This window comes from Schistocerca nitens, chromosome 1 (genome assembly GCF_023898315.1).
Source record: "Schistocerca nitens isolate TAMUIC-IGC-003100 chromosome 1, iqSchNite1.1, whole genome shotgun sequence".
Lineage (NCBI taxonomy): Eukaryota > Metazoa > Arthropoda > Insecta > Orthoptera > Acrididae > Schistocerca > Schistocerca nitens.
Genome location: NC_064614.1, coordinates 494,090,927 through 494,112,960, shown reverse-complemented (window position 1 = coordinate 494,112,960; position 22,034 = coordinate 494,090,927). Strand labels below are relative to the sequence as shown.

Sequence of the window (22,034 nt, the reverse complement as noted above, 5' to 3'; positions counted from 1 at the left end):
AGTCATCGAGTAAAATAGAAGTGATTTCTGGCGTTCCCCAAAGTAGGCCCTTTGCTGTTCCTTATCTATGTAAATGATTTGGGAGACAATCTGAGCAGCCGTCTAAGGTTGTTTGCAGATGACGCTGTCGTTTATCGACTAATAAAGTCATCAAAAGATCAAAACAAATTGCAAAACAACTTAGAAATGATATCCGAATGGTGCGAAAATTGGCAATTGCCCCTAAATAACGAAAAGTATAAGGTCATCCACATGAGTGCTAAAAGGAATTCGTTAAACTTCGGTCACACGATAAATCAGTGAAATCTAAAGGCCGTAAATTCAACTAAATACCTAGGAATTACAATTACGAACAAGTTAAATTGGAAGGAACACATAGAAAGTGTTGCGGGGAAGGCTAACCAAAGACAGTGTTTTATTGGCAGGACACTTAGAAAATGTAACAGACCTACTAAGGAGACTTCCTACACTACACTTGTTCGTCCTCTTTTAGAATACTGCTGCACGGTGTGGGATCCTTACCAGATAGGAGACGGAGTACATCGAAAAAGTACAAAGAAGGGCAGCACGTTTGTATTATCGCGAAATATGGACGAGAGTGTCACTGAAATGAAACAGGATTCGGGCTGCACATCATTAAAAGAGAGGCTTTTTCGTTGCGACGGATCTTCTCACGAAATTTCAGTCACCAACTTTCTCCTCCGAATGCGACAATATTTTGTTGACACCGACCTACATAGGGAGAAACGATCACCACGGTAAAATAAGGGAAATCAGAGCTCGTACGGAAAGATATAGGTGTTCGTTATTTCCGTACGCTATACGAGATTGTAATCATAGAGAATTGTGTAGGTGGTTCGATGAACCCTCTGCCAGGCACTTCAATGTGATTTGCAGAGTACCCATGTAACAAATCTTTTCACAGTGGTACTTTCCTAGAGAAATCTGTCAACCCTTTTCAATACAAGGAGACAACAATGGTAAAAAATTACCAGCGCATCTCAGACCTGCCAGTATTTTTTTAAAGATCGAGAAGATTACGTACAATAGACTTCATAAAAAACTAGTACAGGAAAACATACTCAGTACCAAAGAGTTTGGATTCTAAAAAGAACTATTGACCGATGAGGCTCTATTTACCCTGATAGATATGCTAGAATCAATCACTCAGAAAATACGGACATTGGGGATATTTTGTGACTTACGAAAGGCTTTTGATTGGGTGAACAATGATACCCCACATATGCAAAAGTTAAAAGTATTATTACGAAGCAGACACAACGAGTTCATGGTTTTTTTGATCCTATGATGATTTGGTAATAAGCCTAAACTGGTTATGATACCACATATGTGACCTAAGGCTGAAATATACGAAGAATGGTCAGAAAGCAAGTGTACAGTGTGGTGTTTTGAGGTTTGGCAGTACTAAATAGGAGAGGGGGATTCCCTTACCAGAGCCAGCAGAGCAGGAACAGGGTAGCACGTAAACTCACGTTTTAGCGGCCAGTCGTGTGAAAGATGTCAGCAAGAGCCACGTGGTGTGATCCGATTCGCGGAAGGAATAACACCAACCGAATTTTTTCGAGGATCAAAACGATTTACAGCGAAGGTGTTGTGAACAGAACGAGTGTGTTTAAGTGGTGTAGAAGTGCAGTGGAGGCAGAACAAACGTTCATAGCAAACAGAGAAGTGGAAAACCTTCCATTCTGACTGATGGGTTGGTGTAAAAAATCGAGGAAACTGTTCCTGAAGACCGTCGATTGACAGTGGATGAAATTTCTGCGATGTTACCACAACTCTCCAGATCACTCTTATACGAAACCCTCACAGAAACGCTGGGATGCCGGAAACTGCTCAAGATGGGTCCCAAAACAGCAGCATAAGAAAAATTGAGACAGTACCACCCATTCGAATTGCTTGAGCGACTCGAGTTGGAAGGTGAAGATTTTCCGAGCACTGTTGTGACTCGAGATGAAACATGGGTCGCTCATTGCACGCCTGAGACAAAAAGACAGTCGTCACAGTAGCGTCACACCAGTTCCCTGTGTGCAAAAAAATTCAAAACCACAATTTCGGACAAAAAGAAGTCATGGCTACAGAGTTTTGGCACTGAAAAGGCATAATTTTGATTGAATTCCTGCCTCAGTGGGAGATCATAAATGCACAACGATATTCTGAGACCCTAAAAAACTCAAAAGGAGGGGAATGCTAATGAGAGGAATGTGCTTGTCGCACGACAAAGCTCCATCCTCACACAACCTTAGCTACCACATCGTTCTCGAACTCATTTGGTTGGGATGTTTTGAACCGCTCCCCATATTCCCCAGACGCTGTAAGCAGTGTTACATGTTGCATTGCCCTGCTGGTAGATGCCATCATACTGAGGAAAAACAAACTGCATGTAGGGGTGGCATGGTCCCCAAGTGTAGATGCCTACTTGTGTTGTTATCGTGTCTTCCAGAATCATGAGACCACCAACAGAATGGCACAAAAACATTCCCCAGACTTTAACACTCAGGCGATTGCTGCAGGGTGTTTGCTTTCAGGCGTTTCATGCTGGGCACACCAATAGCCATTTATCTGATGGAGCATAAGATGAGATTCATCTGAAAAAGTCACTTGTGATCACTCAGTGGACGTCCAGTTTTGGTAATGGCATGCAAATTCCAGCCTTCATCGCTGATGAACGACAGTCAGCATGGGCGAATGAACCAGGCATCTGCCGTGAAGCACACATGCAGCAACATTCACCAAATGGTCATTGAAGACACACTGTTTGTAGCCTCTTGATTTACCTGGGCAGTCAGTTGCTCAACAGTTGCACATCTATTCGGCTATACAAATCTCCACAGTTGTCATTCACCCCTGCCATCTATGACCTGTGGTGCACTGCAGTTGCCTTGGCACTGGTTTTAGGTTAGTGTCATTTTGCCATGTTTGGTATACTTCAACCATGGCACCATGTGAATACATTACGATCTTAGCCATTTCAGAAATGCTTCTAGCCTTGGCCCAAAAGTCAGTGATCATTAACTTTTGAATGACCGATAAATCGCTCCATTTCTGCATTATGGCAGCAACTGCACTGTTTTCAACTGCCGCCTCCCCCCCCCCCACCCCCACCCCCAAGTACACTTTATATACCCGCCACTGCTAGTGCAGCCACCTGCCATAAGTGACTGGCTATTGCACACTGATGTCAAACATAGGTGGTAGTCACATTCATGTGACTGGACTGTTTACAAGCACTGCTGAAATAAGACACAAATTGCAAAACACTCCTAAGAAATGGAACTGTGAGAAACTAGGACTATTCAACACAGACCACACTACATTCTTTTTGGAGCAATAGTAGTCTTTGTCAGAAAGAAAGAAAGTGAAAAAGTAGGTCAAACAGGTGAGGAAGGAACAAAATGAGCCCACCTAGATGTTTGGGTCAAAAGATGCTAGATGAACAAGTAAGCTTAATGTCAGCCATGACTGCCTGAGTAACAAGGCTGGAGCACCACAACAATGAAGCTAATACCTTTCATTCTACATTGTTGTATACGTAAGATTTGAAATGATCCTTTTTTATTCTCATATTTCTCACATTAAACCATGCTGACTCTAAGTCTCCCTGACATCAGATTGCGGTTGAATCACTGTCAGTTTTCACATAATTTGACTTTATTTTATTTATGTCCCTGTCTTCTCTAGCAATCTACTAAAGGCAGTGCTTTAATTCCCACTGACTGTGAAGTATGTACAGTGATTCATTTACTGTGGGCAAAAAATAAAAAAAAAACTGCTGACATTCATAATAAAATGTGTGCAGTTTATAGAAAGAATGTTATAACTGACAGTGTTGTAAGACAACAGTGCTGTATGTTTTAGGCTGGATGATGTAATGAGCATGATCAGGTGAGGAATAAACAATTATCTGTAGGCACCAACAAACCTACACAAGAAATGTAGTTGAAACAACAGGTGTAAACTAACAATTCATTATTACAGAATTATCAGCCTGCTTCCTCGTGTTTCACAGATAGGTCCATTTGCGGTGGTAATTAACAGCTTATGCTACTGCAAGTTTGGTGCTCATTAAATGCCTAAAATTTATTTCTGATGACCAAAACATCCAGAGGAGAGGATATGTTGTCATGTCCCTTTTTTGGCTTGCATATGAAGATAATTGTGTTATTGATAACATCACTACAGGTAATGACATATGAGATCCATAAGCAAACATCAAGACTATGGAATAGTGTCACACCATTTTGCCATGGAAACTTGTGAAATAAAACTAGACAGTTTTTCAAAAGATATTATGAACCAGACATAGAACTGCTAGTTCAGTTTATACAGAAACACACATAGGAATGAATTCAATAGTGAACAGAGAAAAAAATGGCATGGTGAGTTGAGTTTCAATGACTATTTCTGGCATGATGATATCATTCATACACTGCATCAAAAGTTTAATGAAAATGAAAACAATCAATTTTGTAATTCATTTGGTTAGATAAAAAAATTTACTCACCAAGCCTCAGCAGGACACATACATAAAAGAGCATTGTAATTAGGCAAGCTTTCAGAGTCAGTGGCTCTGTCTAATGGCAGAAGGGTTGAAGAGCAAGGAAGAGGGATGAAGGAATAGGACTAGAGAGGTCCAGGAAAAGGGGTAGATTTCCAGAAAGTCACCCAGAACTTTCCTGAAACCTACCTCTTTTCCTAGACCTCTCCAGTCCTTTTCCTTCACCCCTCTTCCTTCCCCTTCAACCCGTCTGCCTGAAAAACCACTGGTTCTGAAAACTTGCCTAATTACAGCTCTCTTTTATGTGTGTGTTCTGTTGCCACTTGGTGAGAAGATTTTTTTTATCCATCCAATTTAAAAAATTTGATAGAGTTATTTTCCATCCCCATTGTCTTGCACAGAGCACACATCTTAATGTTTATTTAATTTGAGAAGTAAATACTTACTGCTGCCTACACAAGTTATTAATGAACAGTTTTTGTGGCAGTGCTGAACAAAAATATTGCACACTTTTCTCTTAACATTTCTTTCAACACAAGTAACTTGATGCTACAGTATCCTACGGTTACTGATTTCTTCCACTGCGTTGATGAGTTGAAACAATGAGGTGCTTTTGTTACCAGGAGATCTAGGATATTGGCGTAATATGTCGACTGCTCAAACAGCTTTACTATGTGGAGATCTTTATTCTGGTGAAAAAAATTTACATTTTGCCTATTGACATAAAACTAAACTTCCATTAACAACTTGTTCTGTGAACTATCTATATTTTTAACTTCTGAGTTTACAAATCCTGGTTTTCAGTGTTCATCATAAGAAAGGCTTCAGCCATACAGTACATATTAAGTGTTAATATTTAACACCAATGAGACCTTACACTTGCATTACTGTTGAGTAAATAGTAGTAGATAGATTGCTGCTAATAATGTGCTCATAAAAAGCAACAGCATTTTGTTAAATTATACAGGGTGATTCAAAAAGAATACCACAACTTTAAAAATGTGTATTTAATGAAAGAAACATAATATAACCTTCTGTTATACATCATTACAAAGAGTATTTAAGAAGGTTTTTTTTTTCACTCAAAAACAAGTTCAGAGATGTTCAATATGGCCCCCTCCAGACACACGAGCAATATCAACCCGATATTCCAACTCGTTCCACACTCTCTGTAGCATATCAGGCGTAACAGTTTGGATAGCTGCTGTTATTTCTCGTTTCAAATCATCAATGGTGGCTGGGAGAGGTGGCCGAAACACCATATCCTTAACATACCCCCATAAGAAAAAATCGCAGGGGGTAAGATCAGGGCTTCTTGGAGGCCAGTGACGAAGTGCTCTGTCATGGGCTGCCTGGCGGCCGATCCATCGCCTCGGGTAGTTGACGTTCAGGTAGTTACGGACAGATAAGTGCCAATGTGGTGGCGCTCCATCCTGCTGAAATATGAATTGTTGTGCTTCTTGTTCGAGCTGAGGGAACAGCCAATTCTCTAACATCTCCAGATACTGTAGTCCAGTTACAGTAGCACCTTCGAAGAAAAAGGGACCAAAAACTTTATTGGCTGAAATGGCACAGAAAACGTTCACCTTAGGCGAGTCACGTTCATACTGAGTTGTTTCCCGCAGATTCTCAGTGCCCCATATACAGACATTGTGACAGTTGACTTTCCCGTTAGTGTGGAAAGTTGCTTCATCACTAAACACAATCTTTGAAACGAAAGATTCATCTGTTTCCATTTGAGCAAGGATAAAATCACAGAAATCGATTCTTTTAAACTTATCAGCTGCAGACAGTTCTTGAACCAATTTCAGACGATAAGGTTTCATAACTAACCTTTTTTGTAGGACTCTCCATACAGTTGATTGTGGAATTTGCAGCTCTCTGCTAGCTCTGCGAGTCGATTTTCCTGGGCTGCGAACAAATGCTTGCTGGATGCATGCTACATTTTCATCACTCGTTCTCAGCCGTCCAGAACTTTTCCCTTTGCACAAACACCCATTCTCTGTAAACTGTTTATACCAACGTTTAATACACCACCTATCAGGAGGTTTAACACCATACTTCGTTCGAAATGCACGCTGAACAACTGTCGTCGATTCACTTCTGCCGTACTCAATAACACAAAAAGCTTTCTGTTGAGCGGTCGCCATCTTAGCATCAACTGACGCTGATGCCTAGTCAACAGCGCCTCAAGCGAACAAATGTACAACTAAATGAAACTTTATAGCTCCCTTAATTCGCCGACAGATAGTGCTTAGTTCTGCCTTTTGTCGTTGCAGAATTTTAAATTCCTAAAGTTGTGGTATTCTTTTTGAATCACCCTGTATATTTTCTCTCAGTTATTTAAGACAATAATTTGCAGTCTTCTGAGTGTAAGTTAAGTGTAAAAAGTAGCCTTCATAAATAACTTCAGCAGTCTGTCTTTAATAATGGTTACCGTATGCACTGTAGTGTACAAAAGCATTTCATCACAACTGCATCAATGTGGTGACAATTTTTCCTGACTTCACATCTGTTAAGAGGTTCCTCTGAAAATTGGATCTATGGAATTAATGTGTGGCTGAATGAAAATATGGTATTAAAGTCAAAGACAGCTATTAAGAAGAGATACAAATTTACAGAATTGTTGAACCTTTTGTGGCCACTTGTTGATGAATTACATGTTAGCTTTTCTCCCAAGATCATCAGCCAGTGTGTTTAAGAATTTTTCTGATGTCTCACCAACATGGTGACTGGCACTGCCAAGGTTCACCCTACATAGCTGATGGCAAACTGGGGCCGATTTATCTGCCTGTCCAAACTTGTGATACTGTACTTTTTGTAATCCTGGTATCAAAATCAGGCAAACTGTCAAATACAGGTTTTTTTATATTTGATTTTAACATTTAAAATTTGTTGATGGACATATATTATAAACAGCTATCACTTAGGAAAAACTCAGTATACCTTAAAGATTTTTTGTTTTGTTTTGTTACTGGAATTGCTCTCTATCAAATTATAAAGTGTTCTGATTTATGACACTTCGGGTATACAGGAAAGGAAATGTATGTCAATAGAATATGTGTAGCACAGGGTTTTAGAAAAATGCTGCTAGATTCTAGTCTATGCATTTACTGTATAGGCCCTATACAGCATTAGTTTGAAACACTGTGCCCTCTGCCCAACTGTAGGCAATTGAACAAGGATGAGTCATTAACATTTCCTTCCAATCAAAATTTACAGAGAAATTATTCTTACATCAAATAAAACTGTGTGGGCATTAGTTTGGATAATAACTGATACCAGACAACTACATGCAATCAGTGTAGAAAGAAAATTAAGATTCGTAGTTCTAAATCATATTTTGGGGACTTAGCTTCCACACATAATTTACAGGCCTTGGTTTTTACTTTTAATAACAGTGCATTCCCTCTATGAAACATGGGCCATGCAGAGATGGGGGCCTCTTCTTCCTTAACGATACAGATAAGACTTCGTGCAACCACAGCAGATGGGTATCTGTGGAGAGGCCAGACTAACCCCTAGCCTTTTCAGTAATTACATGTGCAACTGTCTAGATGAATGATTGATCTAGGTTGCAACATTAGCCAACATGGCCATGCTGTACTGGTGTTGCGAATCTCTGAAAGAAAAGGGAACTGTAGCTGTTATTCCCCTCCCCCCCCCCCCCCTCCCCCCAATGACAAGCACATCTACTGTATGTAATGATAATGCTTAGGTAAAATATTGCAGATGTAAGGTAGTTCCCCATTTGAATTTAAGGTAGTCTCCCTAGGTCTCTAAATTATGTGTGGAAGGTAAGTGCCCATTTATGATTTAGAACTTTCACGTAGTTGTCAGGAGTCGCCCAGGGACTACTCAGGAGGACGTCAACATCTCGATAAACAAGACACATTCCACGGGTCGTCAGAATGTGGAATGTTAGATCCCATCAGGTGGATGGTAGCTTAAAGGATTTTAAAAGGAAAATGAATTGGTTAAAGTTAGGTATAGTGGGTTCGGAGTGGGAAGGAGCGCCTGGTCCCCGGCACGAATCCGCCTGGCAGATTGTGTCGAGGTCTGGTGAGCTGGCCAGTCTGTGGATGGTTTTTAGGCGGTTTTCCATCTGCCTCAGCGAATAGAGGCTGGTTCCCCTTATTCCACCTCAGCTACACTCTGTCGGCAATTTCTGCGCAAACAAGTTCTCCATGTACGCGTACACCACTATTACTCTAGCACGCAAACATAGGGGTTACACTCGTCTGGTGTGAGACGTTCCTCGGGAGGGGAGGGGGGGGGGGGGGGTCCACCAGGGGCCGAACCGCACAATAACCCTGGGTTCGATGTGGGGTGGTGGAGGGGTGATGTGGACTGCAGTAGTCATCGTGGCGTTGTGGACCACTGCAGCTGCAGCAGGGGCGGAGCCTCTCCGTCGTTTCTACACTCCTGGAAATTGAAATAAGAACACCGTGAATTCATTGTCCCAGGAAGGGGAAACTTTATTGACACATTCCTGGGGTCAGATACATCACATGATCACTCTGACAGAACCACAGGCACATAGACACAGGCAACAGAGCATGCACAATGTCGGCACTAGTACAGTGTATATCCACCTTTCACAGCAATGCAGGCTGCTATTCTACCATGGAGACGATCGTAGAGATGCTGGATGTAGTCCTGTGGAACGGCTTGCCATGCCATTTCCACCTGGCGCCTCAGTTGGACCAGCGTTCGTGCTGGACGTGCAGACCGCGTGAGACGACACTTCATCCAGTCCCAAACATGCTCAATGGGGGACAGATCCGGAGATCTTGCTGGCCAGGGTAGTTGACTTACACCTTCTAGAGCACGTTGAGTGGCACGGGATACATGCGGACGTGCATTGTCCTGTTGGAACAGCAAGTTCCCTTGCCGGTCTAGGAATGGTAGAACGATGGGTTCGATGACGGTTTGGATGTACCGTGCACTATTCAGTGTCCCCTCGACGATCACCAGTGGTGTACGGCCAGTGTAGGAGATCGCTCCTCACACCATGATGCTGGGTGTTGGCCCTGTGTGCCTCGGTCGTATGCAGTCCTGATTGTGGCGCTCACCTGCACGGCGCCAAACACGCATACGACCATCATTGGCACCAAGGCAGAAGCGACTCTCATCGCTGAAGACGACACGTCTCCATTCGTCCCTCCATTCACGCCTGTCGCGACACCACTGGAGGCGGGCTGCACGATGTTGGGGCTTGAGCGGAAGACGGCCTAACGGTGTGCGGGACCGTAGCCCAGCTTCATGGAGACGGTTGCGAATGGTCCTCGCCGATACCCCAGGAGCAACAGTGTCCCTAATTTGCTGGGAAGTGGCGGTGCGGTCCCCTACGGCACTGCGTAGGATCCTACGGTCTTGGCGTGCATCCGTGCGTCGCTGCGGTCCGGTCCCAGGTCGACGGGCACGTGCACCTTCCGCCGACCACTGGCGACAACATCGATGTACTGTGGAGACCTCACGCCCCACGTGTTGAGCAATTCGGCGGTACGTCCACCCGGCCTCCCGCATGCCCACTATACGCCCTCGCTCAAAGTCCGTCAACTGCACATACGGTTCACGTCCACGCTGTCGCGGCATGCTACCAGTGTTAAAGACTGCGATGGAGCTCCGTATGCCACGGCAAACTGGCTGACACTGACGGCGGCGGTGCACAAATGCTGCGCAGCTAGCGCCATTCGACGGCCAACACCGCGGTTCCTGGTGTGTCCGCTGTGCCGTGCGTGTGATCATTGCTTGTACAGCCCTCTCGCAGTGTCCGGAGCAAGTATGGTGGGTCTGACACACCGGTGTCAATGTGTTCTTTTTTCCATTTCCAGGAGTGTATGTCCCCGGGTTACACACATACATACATAGGTATAGTGGGAATTTGTGAAGTGTGGTGGCATGAAGAACAGGACTTTTGGTGAGACTAGTATTGGGTTGATACATAAAATATAGGGAAGGCAATCACTCACCTATTGCTGATCGATGTGTGGCACATAGATACATGCAACAGAAAACTGTCTTTCACTAACTTTCAGGCACTTGCTCTTCCTGTAGTAAATGTACACAGATTCACAATACTTCACTGACACAGACCAAATCCCACCACAGCCACAGGTGTGTGCATTTATGTGTCTGTGTGGTGGTGTGTATGAATGTGTGTAGAAGAAGAGCAAGTAGAGTGTTTCTATATGGCACACATCAGTCAGCTGTAGTCAAGTGCCTGCCTTTCCTTTATTTTACATATTATTCCATCTAGGAATTTCCATTTTCGTTCTGTTATTGAGTTATCAACACAAAATCAGATAGGGGTAATACAGGAGTGGGCCTAATAATGAAAAAGAAAATAGGAATGCATATAAACTACTCAGAACAACATAATTAACACATTACCATAGCCAACACAGATACAAAGCAAACACCCAACTCAGTAGTACAAGTTTATATGCAAATTAGTTCTACAGATGATGAAGATTCTGAAAGAATGTATGATGAGATAAGGAAAGTTATTCATGAAGTTAAAGGAGATGGAAGATTATTGTAATGAATGTCTGTAATTCAGCAGAATGAAAAGGAAGAGAGGGAAAAATATTAGGAGAATCTGGACAGTGTAAAAGGAATGAAAGAGGAAGCTGCCTGGTAGAATTTTGCATAGAACATAATTTAATCATCATTTATACTTGGTTTACGAATTGTGAAAGAACGCTGTATATACGGAAGAGATGTGGAAACACTGGAAGGTGTCAGATTGAATACATAATGGTAAGACGAGATTTTGAAACCAGTTTTTAAACTGTAAAACAATTCCAGGGGTTGATGTGGACTCTGATCATAATTTATTGGTTATGAACTGCAGAGTAAAACAGAGGAGATTGTGAAAAGGTGGGAAATGAAGGAGATGGGACATGGGTGAATTGAAGGAACCAGAGACTGGTGAGAGTTTCAGAGGGAGCATTAGGCAACACAGGAGTGAAACAAAGGAAAGGAACATTGAATGAAATGAATTGGTAGCTTTGAGAGGTCAAACAGGAAAGGTAGTAGAGGATTGCATAGGCATACAGACAAGGCATAGTAGAAATTACTGGATGACTCAGGAGATATTAAATATAATTGATGAAAAGAGGAAATATAAAAATGCAGGAGATGAAGCAGCCAAAATGAAGCACAAACACCTAAAAATGAAATTGACAAAAAGTGCAAAATGGCTAAGCAGAAATGGCTGAAGACAAATTCAAGGCTGCAGAAGAGTGCATAAGTGGGGGAAATGTAAATGTTACCCAACGGAAAATTAAAGATATCTTTGAAGAAAAGAGAAGCAACTGTATGAATATCAAGAGCTCAGATGACAAGCCAGTACAAAGTACAGAAGGCAAAGCTGAAAGTTAGAAGGAATGTATAGAGGTCTATATTAAGGTAAAAAATTTAAAAGCAATATTATAGAAACAGGTGATAGATGAAAATGAGATGAGAAATACGATACTGTAAAAAGGATTCGACAGAGCACTGAAAGACTTAAGTAGAAACCAGGTCCCTGGAGTAGATGATATTCTCTCAGAATTATTGAGATACTTTAGAGAGCCTGCACTCATGGATAATTCCATCTGGTGTGCAAGATATATGAGACAGGTGGCTCAAATGGCTCTGAGCACTATGGGACTTAACATCTGTGGTCATCAGTCCCCTAGAACTTAGAACTACTTAAACCTAATTAACCTAAGGACATCACACACATCCATGCCCGAGGCAGGATTCGAACCTGCGACCGTAGCAGTCGCGCGGTTCCGGACTGAGCGCCTTAACCGCGAGACCACCGCGGCCGGCTATGAGACAGGTGTCAGGAAGAATGTAACAGTTCCAATCCCAAAGGAGGCAGGTGCTGACAAGTGGGAATACTGCTGAACCATCAGTTTATGTTGTTGTTGCAAAAAATTTTGACACAAATTATTTACAAAAACACTGATGGAGCCCAACTTGGGAAAGATCAGTTTGGGTTCTGCGGAAAAATAAGAATACGCAAGGCAATACTGACTGGAATACTTATCTTAGAAGATATGTTGGGGAAGGGGGTGGGGTGGGGTGGGAAGCAAACCTATGTTTATATCCTTTGTACACACAGAGAAAGCTTTTGACAATGTGGACTGGCTACATTTTTTGAAGAAAAATACAGGGAGCGAATCATTATTTATGACTTGTACAAACATCAGACTGCCTTTATAACAGTCAAAGGACTTGAAACAGAAGCCATAGTTGAGAAAAATGTGAGACAGGGTTGTAGCCTATACCTGATATTATTCGATCAGAACATTAGGAACATTGGAAGGAAACCAAGGAGCTAAGGACGTGGGAGAGCAGTTGAACAGAGTGGATAGTGCCTTGAAAAGAGATTATAATAAGAACATCAACAAAAGTAAAAAATTGTAATGGAATGTAACTGTAATAAACCAGGTGATGTTAAGGAAGTACATCAGGAAATGAGACACCAAAAATAGTAGATGAGTTTTATTATTTGGGAAGCAAAATGACTGATGATGGCTGAAGTAGAGAACATATAAAATGCAGACTGGCAGTATTAAGAAAAGCATTTCTGAAAAAGAAGATTTTGTTACTGTTTAATATAAATTTAAGTGTTGAGACGTCTTTTCTGATAGTGTTTGTCTGCAGTGTAGCCTTGTGCAGAAGTAAAACATGAATGGTAGGTAGTTCAGACAAGAAGACAGAAACTTTTGACGTGTGTTTCTATAAAAGAAGATTAGATGAGTGGATTGACTAATGAAAAGAAATTTGTGGCACAGCTCAACTAAAAGAAGAGAGATCGTATGATAGGATACACCATGAGGTATCAACGGATGAAAGGTAAGATGTGTGAGTGTGTAGAGGGGAAGAGGTAGAAACTGTAGTGGGAGATGAAAGTATGAATACAGGAAGCAGATTCGAAAGGATGTAGATTATGGTAGTTATGCAGAGATTAAGAGGCTTGTACAGGATAGACTAGCATGGAGAGCTGTATCAAACTACTCTTCACAATGGAAGACCATCATGACCACAACTGCAACCACAACAACAACATCAGTGCATTTGTTTGGTATGTCTCAAAATATTTTGCATAGGTACAGGACCTGTACAGTAACAGAGTGACCAACTTTGACAAAACTAAACAGCCAAGAACCATGCAGTCTCCACAGTGAGATTATTTATGTTTATAACAACTGACTAAATTCATTGTGTTATTAAAAGAACAAGTTCAATTAATTTTAATCTACAGTAGCAATTTTCCAGTTTCTGTGAGATGCTAAATATCCAGTGTATTAGTTCATGATTGGTAACGTTACGACCTTTTGTGAAAATTATATTATTTCTCATTAATAAATGAATTATACATTAAATCTGCTTTATATTCCTGGTTTAGACACTTATTTATCATGACATTATTATGTACAAATGTACTTCTCTGAATACAAGTATCTTTGTCAGTCTAATTTCGAGACAGTGATTGCGATCTAGCATAATTTTCATTGGTATCTTGAGATGATCCAGTCTGTCATCAAAAACATTTGTCATTGGTATCATTAAAATGAAGAGACAGGATATCTGTGCAAAGATAAGAGTCCAGGTTGACTTTACACTTCTGAGGAAAGAGTGAAGAGCTTTAAGCAGGCTTTTGGACAGTGCCCATGAAAGTACACTCCTCATGCAAGCAGAGAAGTTGCAGTTCTCCATACAAATGTATGTAGAGTGTTAAGGTGATGTTTGGTGTGCTAACTAAAATTAGTGCATGCTCTTCAAATTTTGGTGCTCTAGGAAAGCACACTGACGTCAGCAACATTCTCTTAGAGGACATAGAAGGCAACAGATTTTTACCATGATTAATTTTCAGTAAATTTAACAGACATAAAGTGTACTTATCAGGAAATCATTGAGTATGAAAGAGATTCGCATAAAGAGAACGTGTTTTGTGCCATTTGTTACAAAAAAGTGTATGGCCCATTCTCTTTTGAGGACAACTCAGTAACTTGAATGAACTACCTCAAAACACTACATAGCGTTTTCTTCTATAATGGCAAAAGCACACTAATAGTTTCACTCTTCAACAAGATGGAGCATCACAACAATAACATACCAATGTATGACAATTTATCAATGGCAGACTCCCTGTGTGCGCATGTTTTGAATTTTTTCATGAAACACCCCTTAAACATAGCTAAAATAAAACCTTACAAATACAGTATGAAAAGTTGTGGTAAATTGTAAATAACTTAGGAGTAAAGTACAGTAGCAGCTCTGAGCTGTTGACAGACACATAAATAAGAGTGAAAACTTTGCTAGTGTTTGGACATATCTGTTTTCGAGCTAGAGCAGGCCCCCTAACCCCCCCCCCCCCTTCGGAAATTTCACAAACTTTACACATACAGATACATAGTACACTGGCTGAATACACAATATCAGAACTGCAGTTCTGCAGGTAGTAGACTGGGGTGAAGGGTTGCGTTTGGTGGGGTAGGCGAGGGAAGAAAGGAGGTGGCTGCAGGAGGGATTGGGGAGTTCATGCTGTGTACAATGTTAGTGACCTGGAGGAGTGGACAGGGAGGGAATAACAGAATAGAGGAAGGGAGACTGGGGGGAAGAAGGTGTGGGTGCAGGATGAGTGAAGTTTGGGGATTCTTGCACAAGGTGGAGGTGGATGTGGGGGGGGGGGGGGGGGGGGCAAGGGTAATTGGGGATTGAGGACAGGAAGACTTTAGAAACAAAGTATGAGTTGCAATGGTGACGCCCAACTGTATAGCTCATAAACAGATACAGGTGGCCCGCATGGTGAAGCAGCCATTGAAATTGAGCATGTTGCACTCAGTGTATGTGGCATTCCTATCCAGTGCACCTGCTGCTCCTCCCTGACACATACTTACCCCATACACCTGCTGCCTCCCTTCAAACAGTCAGTCAGCCTTCCCAAATCCAGCCTCCTGCTTCCCACCCCTCTTCAACCGTCACTCCAGTCTACCTGCAGAACTGCAGTCCTGGCACTGTATATTCAGCTAGCACAATGTTCTCTAGCTTTAAAAAGTACCATATTTGTCCAAAAGCTAGTTGCGTTTTTAAGTCTTGTTTAAGTGCCTGCCTATACTATTTGGTGAGTAGTGCACTTACTTTCATATTATTCAGATGAAACTTTGTGTAATAAAATGTTCTTATTAATTTTTAAGGTCCTGAAGCATCCAGCATATCAAAAAGCAAACTCTGTTTCAATATACCTAAGTTTTGATAAGGAAGTGCAAACAGGAACTTTAGTTGAAGACATACTCAAGAATGGAAAGACATGTTACATACCCAGGTAAGTGCAAATGAGTTTGTTTCTAAAAAAGAATTATTTGCTTAGAAACAAGAATTTAAAAGTAATTCCTTAAAAGATTTCAGAAAGGTATTCCTGAAATGGAGATGATTATACTTCGCTCACTACAAGACTACAACAGTCTACCAGTAAATAAATGGAACATAAAACAGCCCTCACCTGATGACCAAAGAGAGAGTGTTTTTGATAATGGTATGTTTTAGTGCAGTTACCTGTAATTTGTCATGTACAATTATGTATACTGTGAGGAATCAAATTCCAGTGCATAATGGATAATTCAAACATAAGTAGTGCTTTCTCCTTTGTTTAGTTTGTGTATTTGTAAAATATGATGCTACATATGTATAATGACATATTTTGAAATAGCTAAAACAGCATGAGAACAGTACTAGAAGGCAACATTATTTTAGTTGTCAATCTCCAGTGACAGGGTGAGTGGGGTAGCACAGTGGTTAGCACATTGGACGTGAATTCGGGAGAATGACGGTTCAAACCTGGATCTGGCCACCCTGATTTAGGTCTTCCATAATTTCTATTAATCACATAAGACAAATGCCAGGATGGCTCCTTCAAAAGGGCATGGATGCTTTCCTTCTCCATCCCTCCCTAATCCAGGCTTGTGCTCTGTCTCTAATAACCTCATTGTCGACAGGATGTTAAGTCCTAATCTCCTCCTCCTCCTCCTCCTCCTCCTCCTCCTCCTCCAGTGCCAGTATAAACTGGATTGTGGCACGGAGCGATTAGAACACTTTTTCTGTCCTAACTGGCCAAGTTTCCCCACTTCAAATTTTGTAGAGTAGTAAAAAGTTTACAGTCTGCATTTGCCTCCTGGCCTTTGTTTTGGATCAAGGCAGTCCATTTATAGACCAAAACCCTCCTCCCACCACAGATAAACAGAGAACTCACTCCCATAACACAGCTTCTGTCTTTGATGCATACTGTTCTTTCAGCTAAATGAAAGCAGGTTCTTCCACTCTGTTGATCTGGAAACCACCTTGGCTTGGCAATAACTCACATTTTAATGGTTCACTTTTCCAAGCTGTTCTAGAAATTAGGATTAGTTTTTGAATAATTCACCAGAATATACCTACCATTTGTTGCCTTTATATGGTGTTTACTTGAATCTGGTATATTCAACACTTCATATTTAAATAGGGAGCACTTAATAGCCAAAAACATCCCCAATACTGCATAGGTACCTGCAATGTTTACATATTTTGTCAATGGTTTCGAAGAAAAGAGCAGTAAAATCCTTCCTACAAAAATCAAATTAATTCTAGATGAGGAGGGAGACTTTTCTCCCTTATACACAGGTACTTCAGTTAGCCCAGCCACAAAATTCTCCAAGTCTGTGCTTCCCCCATGTTTGAAGATACAGCTTGAAGGCATTACTCCAAAACCTTAATGGACTGAATTTCAGTGCTACTGTCATTTAGGTATAGTTTTCCCATTCATCTGAATGTCCTTAGACACATTAGAACTGATTAGTTAAAGGTTTCTTGACTCCACAATATTTAACATGCTCAGGCACATTAACATCTATCAGAATATTATTAACAAACAGAAGTTGTAGCCATGCACAGTGTGTTCTCTAGAATGGTTGCTGTTTATGACACACTTTGAGGGAGTGGCCTTGGAATTATTCACTCACAAGCTAACCTGTCTCTCTTGATATGACAAGTGGTTTACATTTTTGTAATTAGCACAACAGACTAGATGAACTCAACAAGTTCCTTCAACATCTCTGCTCATGCCATTCTACTATCATCTATACCATAACAGTAGGAAAGAATGGACAGATGATTCAGTAAGAGGCATCAGGTGGGTCACACAAACACAGCAACTACCAAAATCCAACACATACTAACTTGTAGAGCCACACAATTTATTTTCACCATTCTGTACAGCAGAATGTTAAGGTGAAGACCCATTCACAGAACACACATCCTGTCATATTAAGATAGTCTCTGAGTTCCAACATCTAAGGAGTTATTTCATTGTCAAGTTGAACATGTCTGACTAACTGCACCCAGAAAGTAAGAGAAAAGCCAAAGACTTAAGTGTACCTATATTACACAGGATAGTTCCCACAAAAGTCAACAAAATCCCCAAAAGTTGCAGTGGCAAATGTGTGGCATGGTCACTGATCAAAAGAAACAATCTACTTGGCTATTTTAAAGATGACTTACACTTACAAAAAGCTAGGAATCTATAGCAGTCCATTTAAATGTAACTGAATAAAGTAAATCTTCCTGCTGCTGCTTGGTGAGTTGATTTTTTTTATCTATCTTATCTATTTTTATCTATTACATGACAATTAAATGTAATCTGTCATATGCTGGACAAAAAAGTAAAACAGTGGAGACTCATTCTGTGGAACATCCACACCACATTATGCTAATACAATAAGTAAGTCCAGCTGGACCATAGTCCAGAGTGCAAGCAAATGTGGCGAGACTCTCAGGCATTAAGATATAGTCAGCAAGGAAGTAGTAAAATTAAGCTGTATGAAAACCTAATCAAAAGGGACATGGAATCCTGGTCCAAATTCATCGAAAGAGCAACAACATAGATGTTGTCATCTCAAAACAAAGCTGTCAATGCTTCAGCGGCTCTACACGCTGTACATAGAATACAAATTATTTATGACTCTGCAAAGGATGGGTATGGATCTCATACAGATCACATATTTCAATGCAGTGGTACAGGGCTGGAAAAACAGTCTTATAAAGAAGTGTCTGGACTGTGTGGACCTCACACACGATGACAGGGACTCATGAGCAGCCAAGGGCAGCAGTTTGCAGATAACACATGGCCACTGTTATGGATAGGTGTAGAAATCATGTGCAAAGAGAGGAACAGCTCCCTAAAAAGTCGAAGCTGGACTGCTGTAATTGCTGCAGTCTCATCAAAAATGTTCTGCTGCAGTTATTGAAGACTATGAGGCTTGTTGTGATACACCTTAGACTTTGAGAACTCCCCACAAAGGTAACTGCACACTGACCAGAATCAAAATGACAATGGACTCATATAACATTACCAAAGAAACTGAAGTCCAAGAGAACAATTTCAGCCCTAAAATCATGTGCACTATACTTGGGTCAAAATAACAAAGTGACTGACAGCTAGTTGTTTATAGGACAACTACCTCAACATCACCCAATTAGAGCATGAGTTTTGTCACACCTTTTGTTCAGTTCGCAGTTGTTATACCAGTCTCGTATTTCCACTGCCTATACCAGTCAGCTGCAGATGACAACTGCTGTCTTTAAGATGATTGTTGTGACTTGTTCTTATATGCTTCATTTGTCTGTCCAGTATGTTTCTTTTTCAGAATCTGTGAAGATAGCTGTGAAGTTGCGTAAGAAAGTGTTAAGATTATTATTACCCTACAAAGCAAACTCAACACTGTACTTTAATGGGGAACATAGGAATGTAGTCAGTATGGAGCCTCACAGCTGATGTTATGGGAGCCATATTGCCCTTGCATGAAACAGCAAACCAACATTTCCCCCTTCCATGTCCAACTGCCAATCGCATTATTCTGATCCAGATATAGGTCCTGGAATAGGCGTACAGGGAGAGATGGGGAGGGGGCTAAGGAGAGGATTAACTTTTTTTGTGTCAAGGAAACACAATCAATTCTGATGCACATTGTGAGACTGCAACCAAACTGTGTAAAACAATCAGAAACAAAAGGTGTGGCATGCTCAGAAACTGACATTTGTACTTGCACACCAAATAGCACATTTTTATGAGAATAGAATTCAGATGGATGTTGTTTGTTATGGTGTATTGATATTGGTGGATATTATGTTGGAAAAGTAGGTTCAATTATTGGGTTTCAGGTATATATACAGTCCTTAATTAAAAAGCACAACTTATACAACAGCTTTTACACAATACCAGTAAAGTGAACACATTTACCTGCCAGGTATACAATAACAGGGAGAATCCATAAGCATGATCATCAAAGATCTTACTGTGCAAGAACAGTCAAATTGTCAAAAGTTGTGGACCGTTTCACAGTCAGTATCCAGTTTTTATATTCTTCAAGAAACCCTTATTGGGCCAGTACAATAGTGACAAGTGACAGGAAGCATAGGATAAAACACTAACCTCACTGTAACACAAATGGTAATGATAAAGGAGCAAGAATATTATTTCCCTCCAACTCTACAGAAACTGAAAAACAGAAAATCATGACATGGAGACGTACTGATAAAAAATATTAAGTGGGTACATGAATGCATCTGCAAACCACAGACTGATTTTGTAGCCAAAAATATCTGAACCCACATACATACAACATCAAATCTTTACTCAAAACATGCATTATAAAGTTTCAATTAAGATATCAAATAGTGAAAACAAATTCATTCCTATACACTCAGAAACACATAAACAGATATAATACAAGGCTATTGACATGTGATATTACCATTGTTTTACATTTTGGTCATTTGATATTGTTAAAACAATGGTAGCTCAGAAACTGGTGGAGTAACTTGTTTACCATGAGTGCTTAAAGAAATGGTTAGCATGAGTGCTTAAAGAAATGGTGCTATTAATAAAATGGATATTTCATGTAATGGTCTTTGTTGGAAGATGTTTTCGTTTTTGCCACACCAATATCTCAAAAAATCTTCATTCAACTTAGAGTCATCAGTTATCTTCAAGCAAAATTTACAATCGATATGCAACAAATTTTATAAAGGCCAACCAAACCTAGTTGATGTTTGCAACATGACTCATGAGGATCAGTGTGTGACATACTCTCAGATACAGACATCCTTAGGCATATCACAGAAATCCTTGAAGATACCAAGAATATACTGAGAAAATTCCTCTACTCTTCAACATGACACTGCCAGTTGTCACACTGCACATAAACTAATTGATTAATTTGATGTTTTTCTCCACCAAATAATGTCTCATTGCCTGTATTCACCTGACTTATTCTTTACTCCTTTTTGTCCTCCTACATCAAACAAAAACTGTAGACACATGTTTCATCACCTCAAGCATGAATGTTTCCAACATCAGAATGAAATAAATGTTTAGCATAATTTGTTCAAACACATCCAAAAATATATAAATTTTAAAGGTGTTTATTTTAAGCAACAGGAAAACGAAATCTATCGTAAATATATTTTTATTTCATTGATTTTGTGAGAATTTGAAAGGCAGTCCTCGTAAATAAAACAAAGTGAGAGTGTAAAAAGTAGGGGATTCTTACTTGGTATCCACGTTGTCAGAGTTCAGCCATCCTTGTAACTGGCAACATCCAGTTGGATAAATTTGTTCTGTCATATTGCTAGCATTAACGTGCATAAGTTTTTTCTGTCGTACTGATAAGTTTACAAGTGTAAAGTTGTTTACTCCAATAGATAAGCTCAGTATAGATATATCATAATGAAATAATTCTTGATTTCTACTACATTTTCCTTATTCAGCATTGAAATTAACAAAATATGATTACAGGTACTTTGGACTTAGTTCTGGCTCCTGGGCAGGCGTTCACCAAAGATGGAGTCAGATTAGGAAGAGGAAAAGGCTATTATGATAAGTTTTTAGCCAAGTGTTTCAAGAAACTGGAGAAACGCCCTACAATATTAGGACTGGCATTTAAAGAACAAATTGTACCTGAAATTCCACAGACTGAGACTGATGTTGTTCTCGATGAAGTTCTCTTTGAAGACAAATGATATTTTCTGTCTCGACAGTACTTTTCTGCTCTTATAAAGAAGATGTAGAATAATGTGATGCAACTAATGTTTCCATACTGCAATAAACACATATTTTATTATTTTTCCAAAGAAAATATTCTCTCTTTACATTATTACTGGATACAGATGTGAAAAGCCCACTATAATAGTTGCTTACTAATAATACACTCCTGGAAATTGAAATAAGAACACCGTGAATTCATTGTCCCAGGAAGGGGAAACTTTATTGACACATTCCTGGGGTCAGATACATCACATGATCACACTGACAGAACCACAGGCACATAGACACAGGCAACAGAGCATGCACAATGTCGGCACTAGTACAGTGTATATCCACCTTTCGCAGCAATGCAGGCTGCTATTCTCCCATGGAGACGATCGTAGAGATGCTGGATGTAGTCCTGTGGAACGGCTTGCCGTGCCATTTCCACCTGGCGCC

At 40.5% G+C, this 22,034-nt stretch overlaps 1 protein-coding gene across 1 annotated transcript in view; it reads left to right on the top strand.

Moving 5' to 3' along the window:
* The window catches only part of LOC126236115 (5-formyltetrahydrofolate cyclo-ligase), a 78,366-nt gene extending 56,689 nt beyond the window's left edge, over positions 1–21,677 (top strand). Inside the window, exons 2-4 of the mRNA XM_049945190.1 lie at positions 15,718–15,845; positions 15,922–16,055; positions 21,348–21,677. Coding sequence (XP_049801147.1) covers positions 15,718–15,845; positions 15,922–16,055; positions 21,348–21,571 — 486 coding nt within the window. The 3' untranslated portion in view covers positions 21,572–21,677. The remainder of the gene's footprint in view (positions 1–15,717; positions 15,846–15,921; positions 16,056–21,347) is intronic.
* The last annotated feature ends 357 nt before the right edge of the window (positions 21,678–22,034 follow it).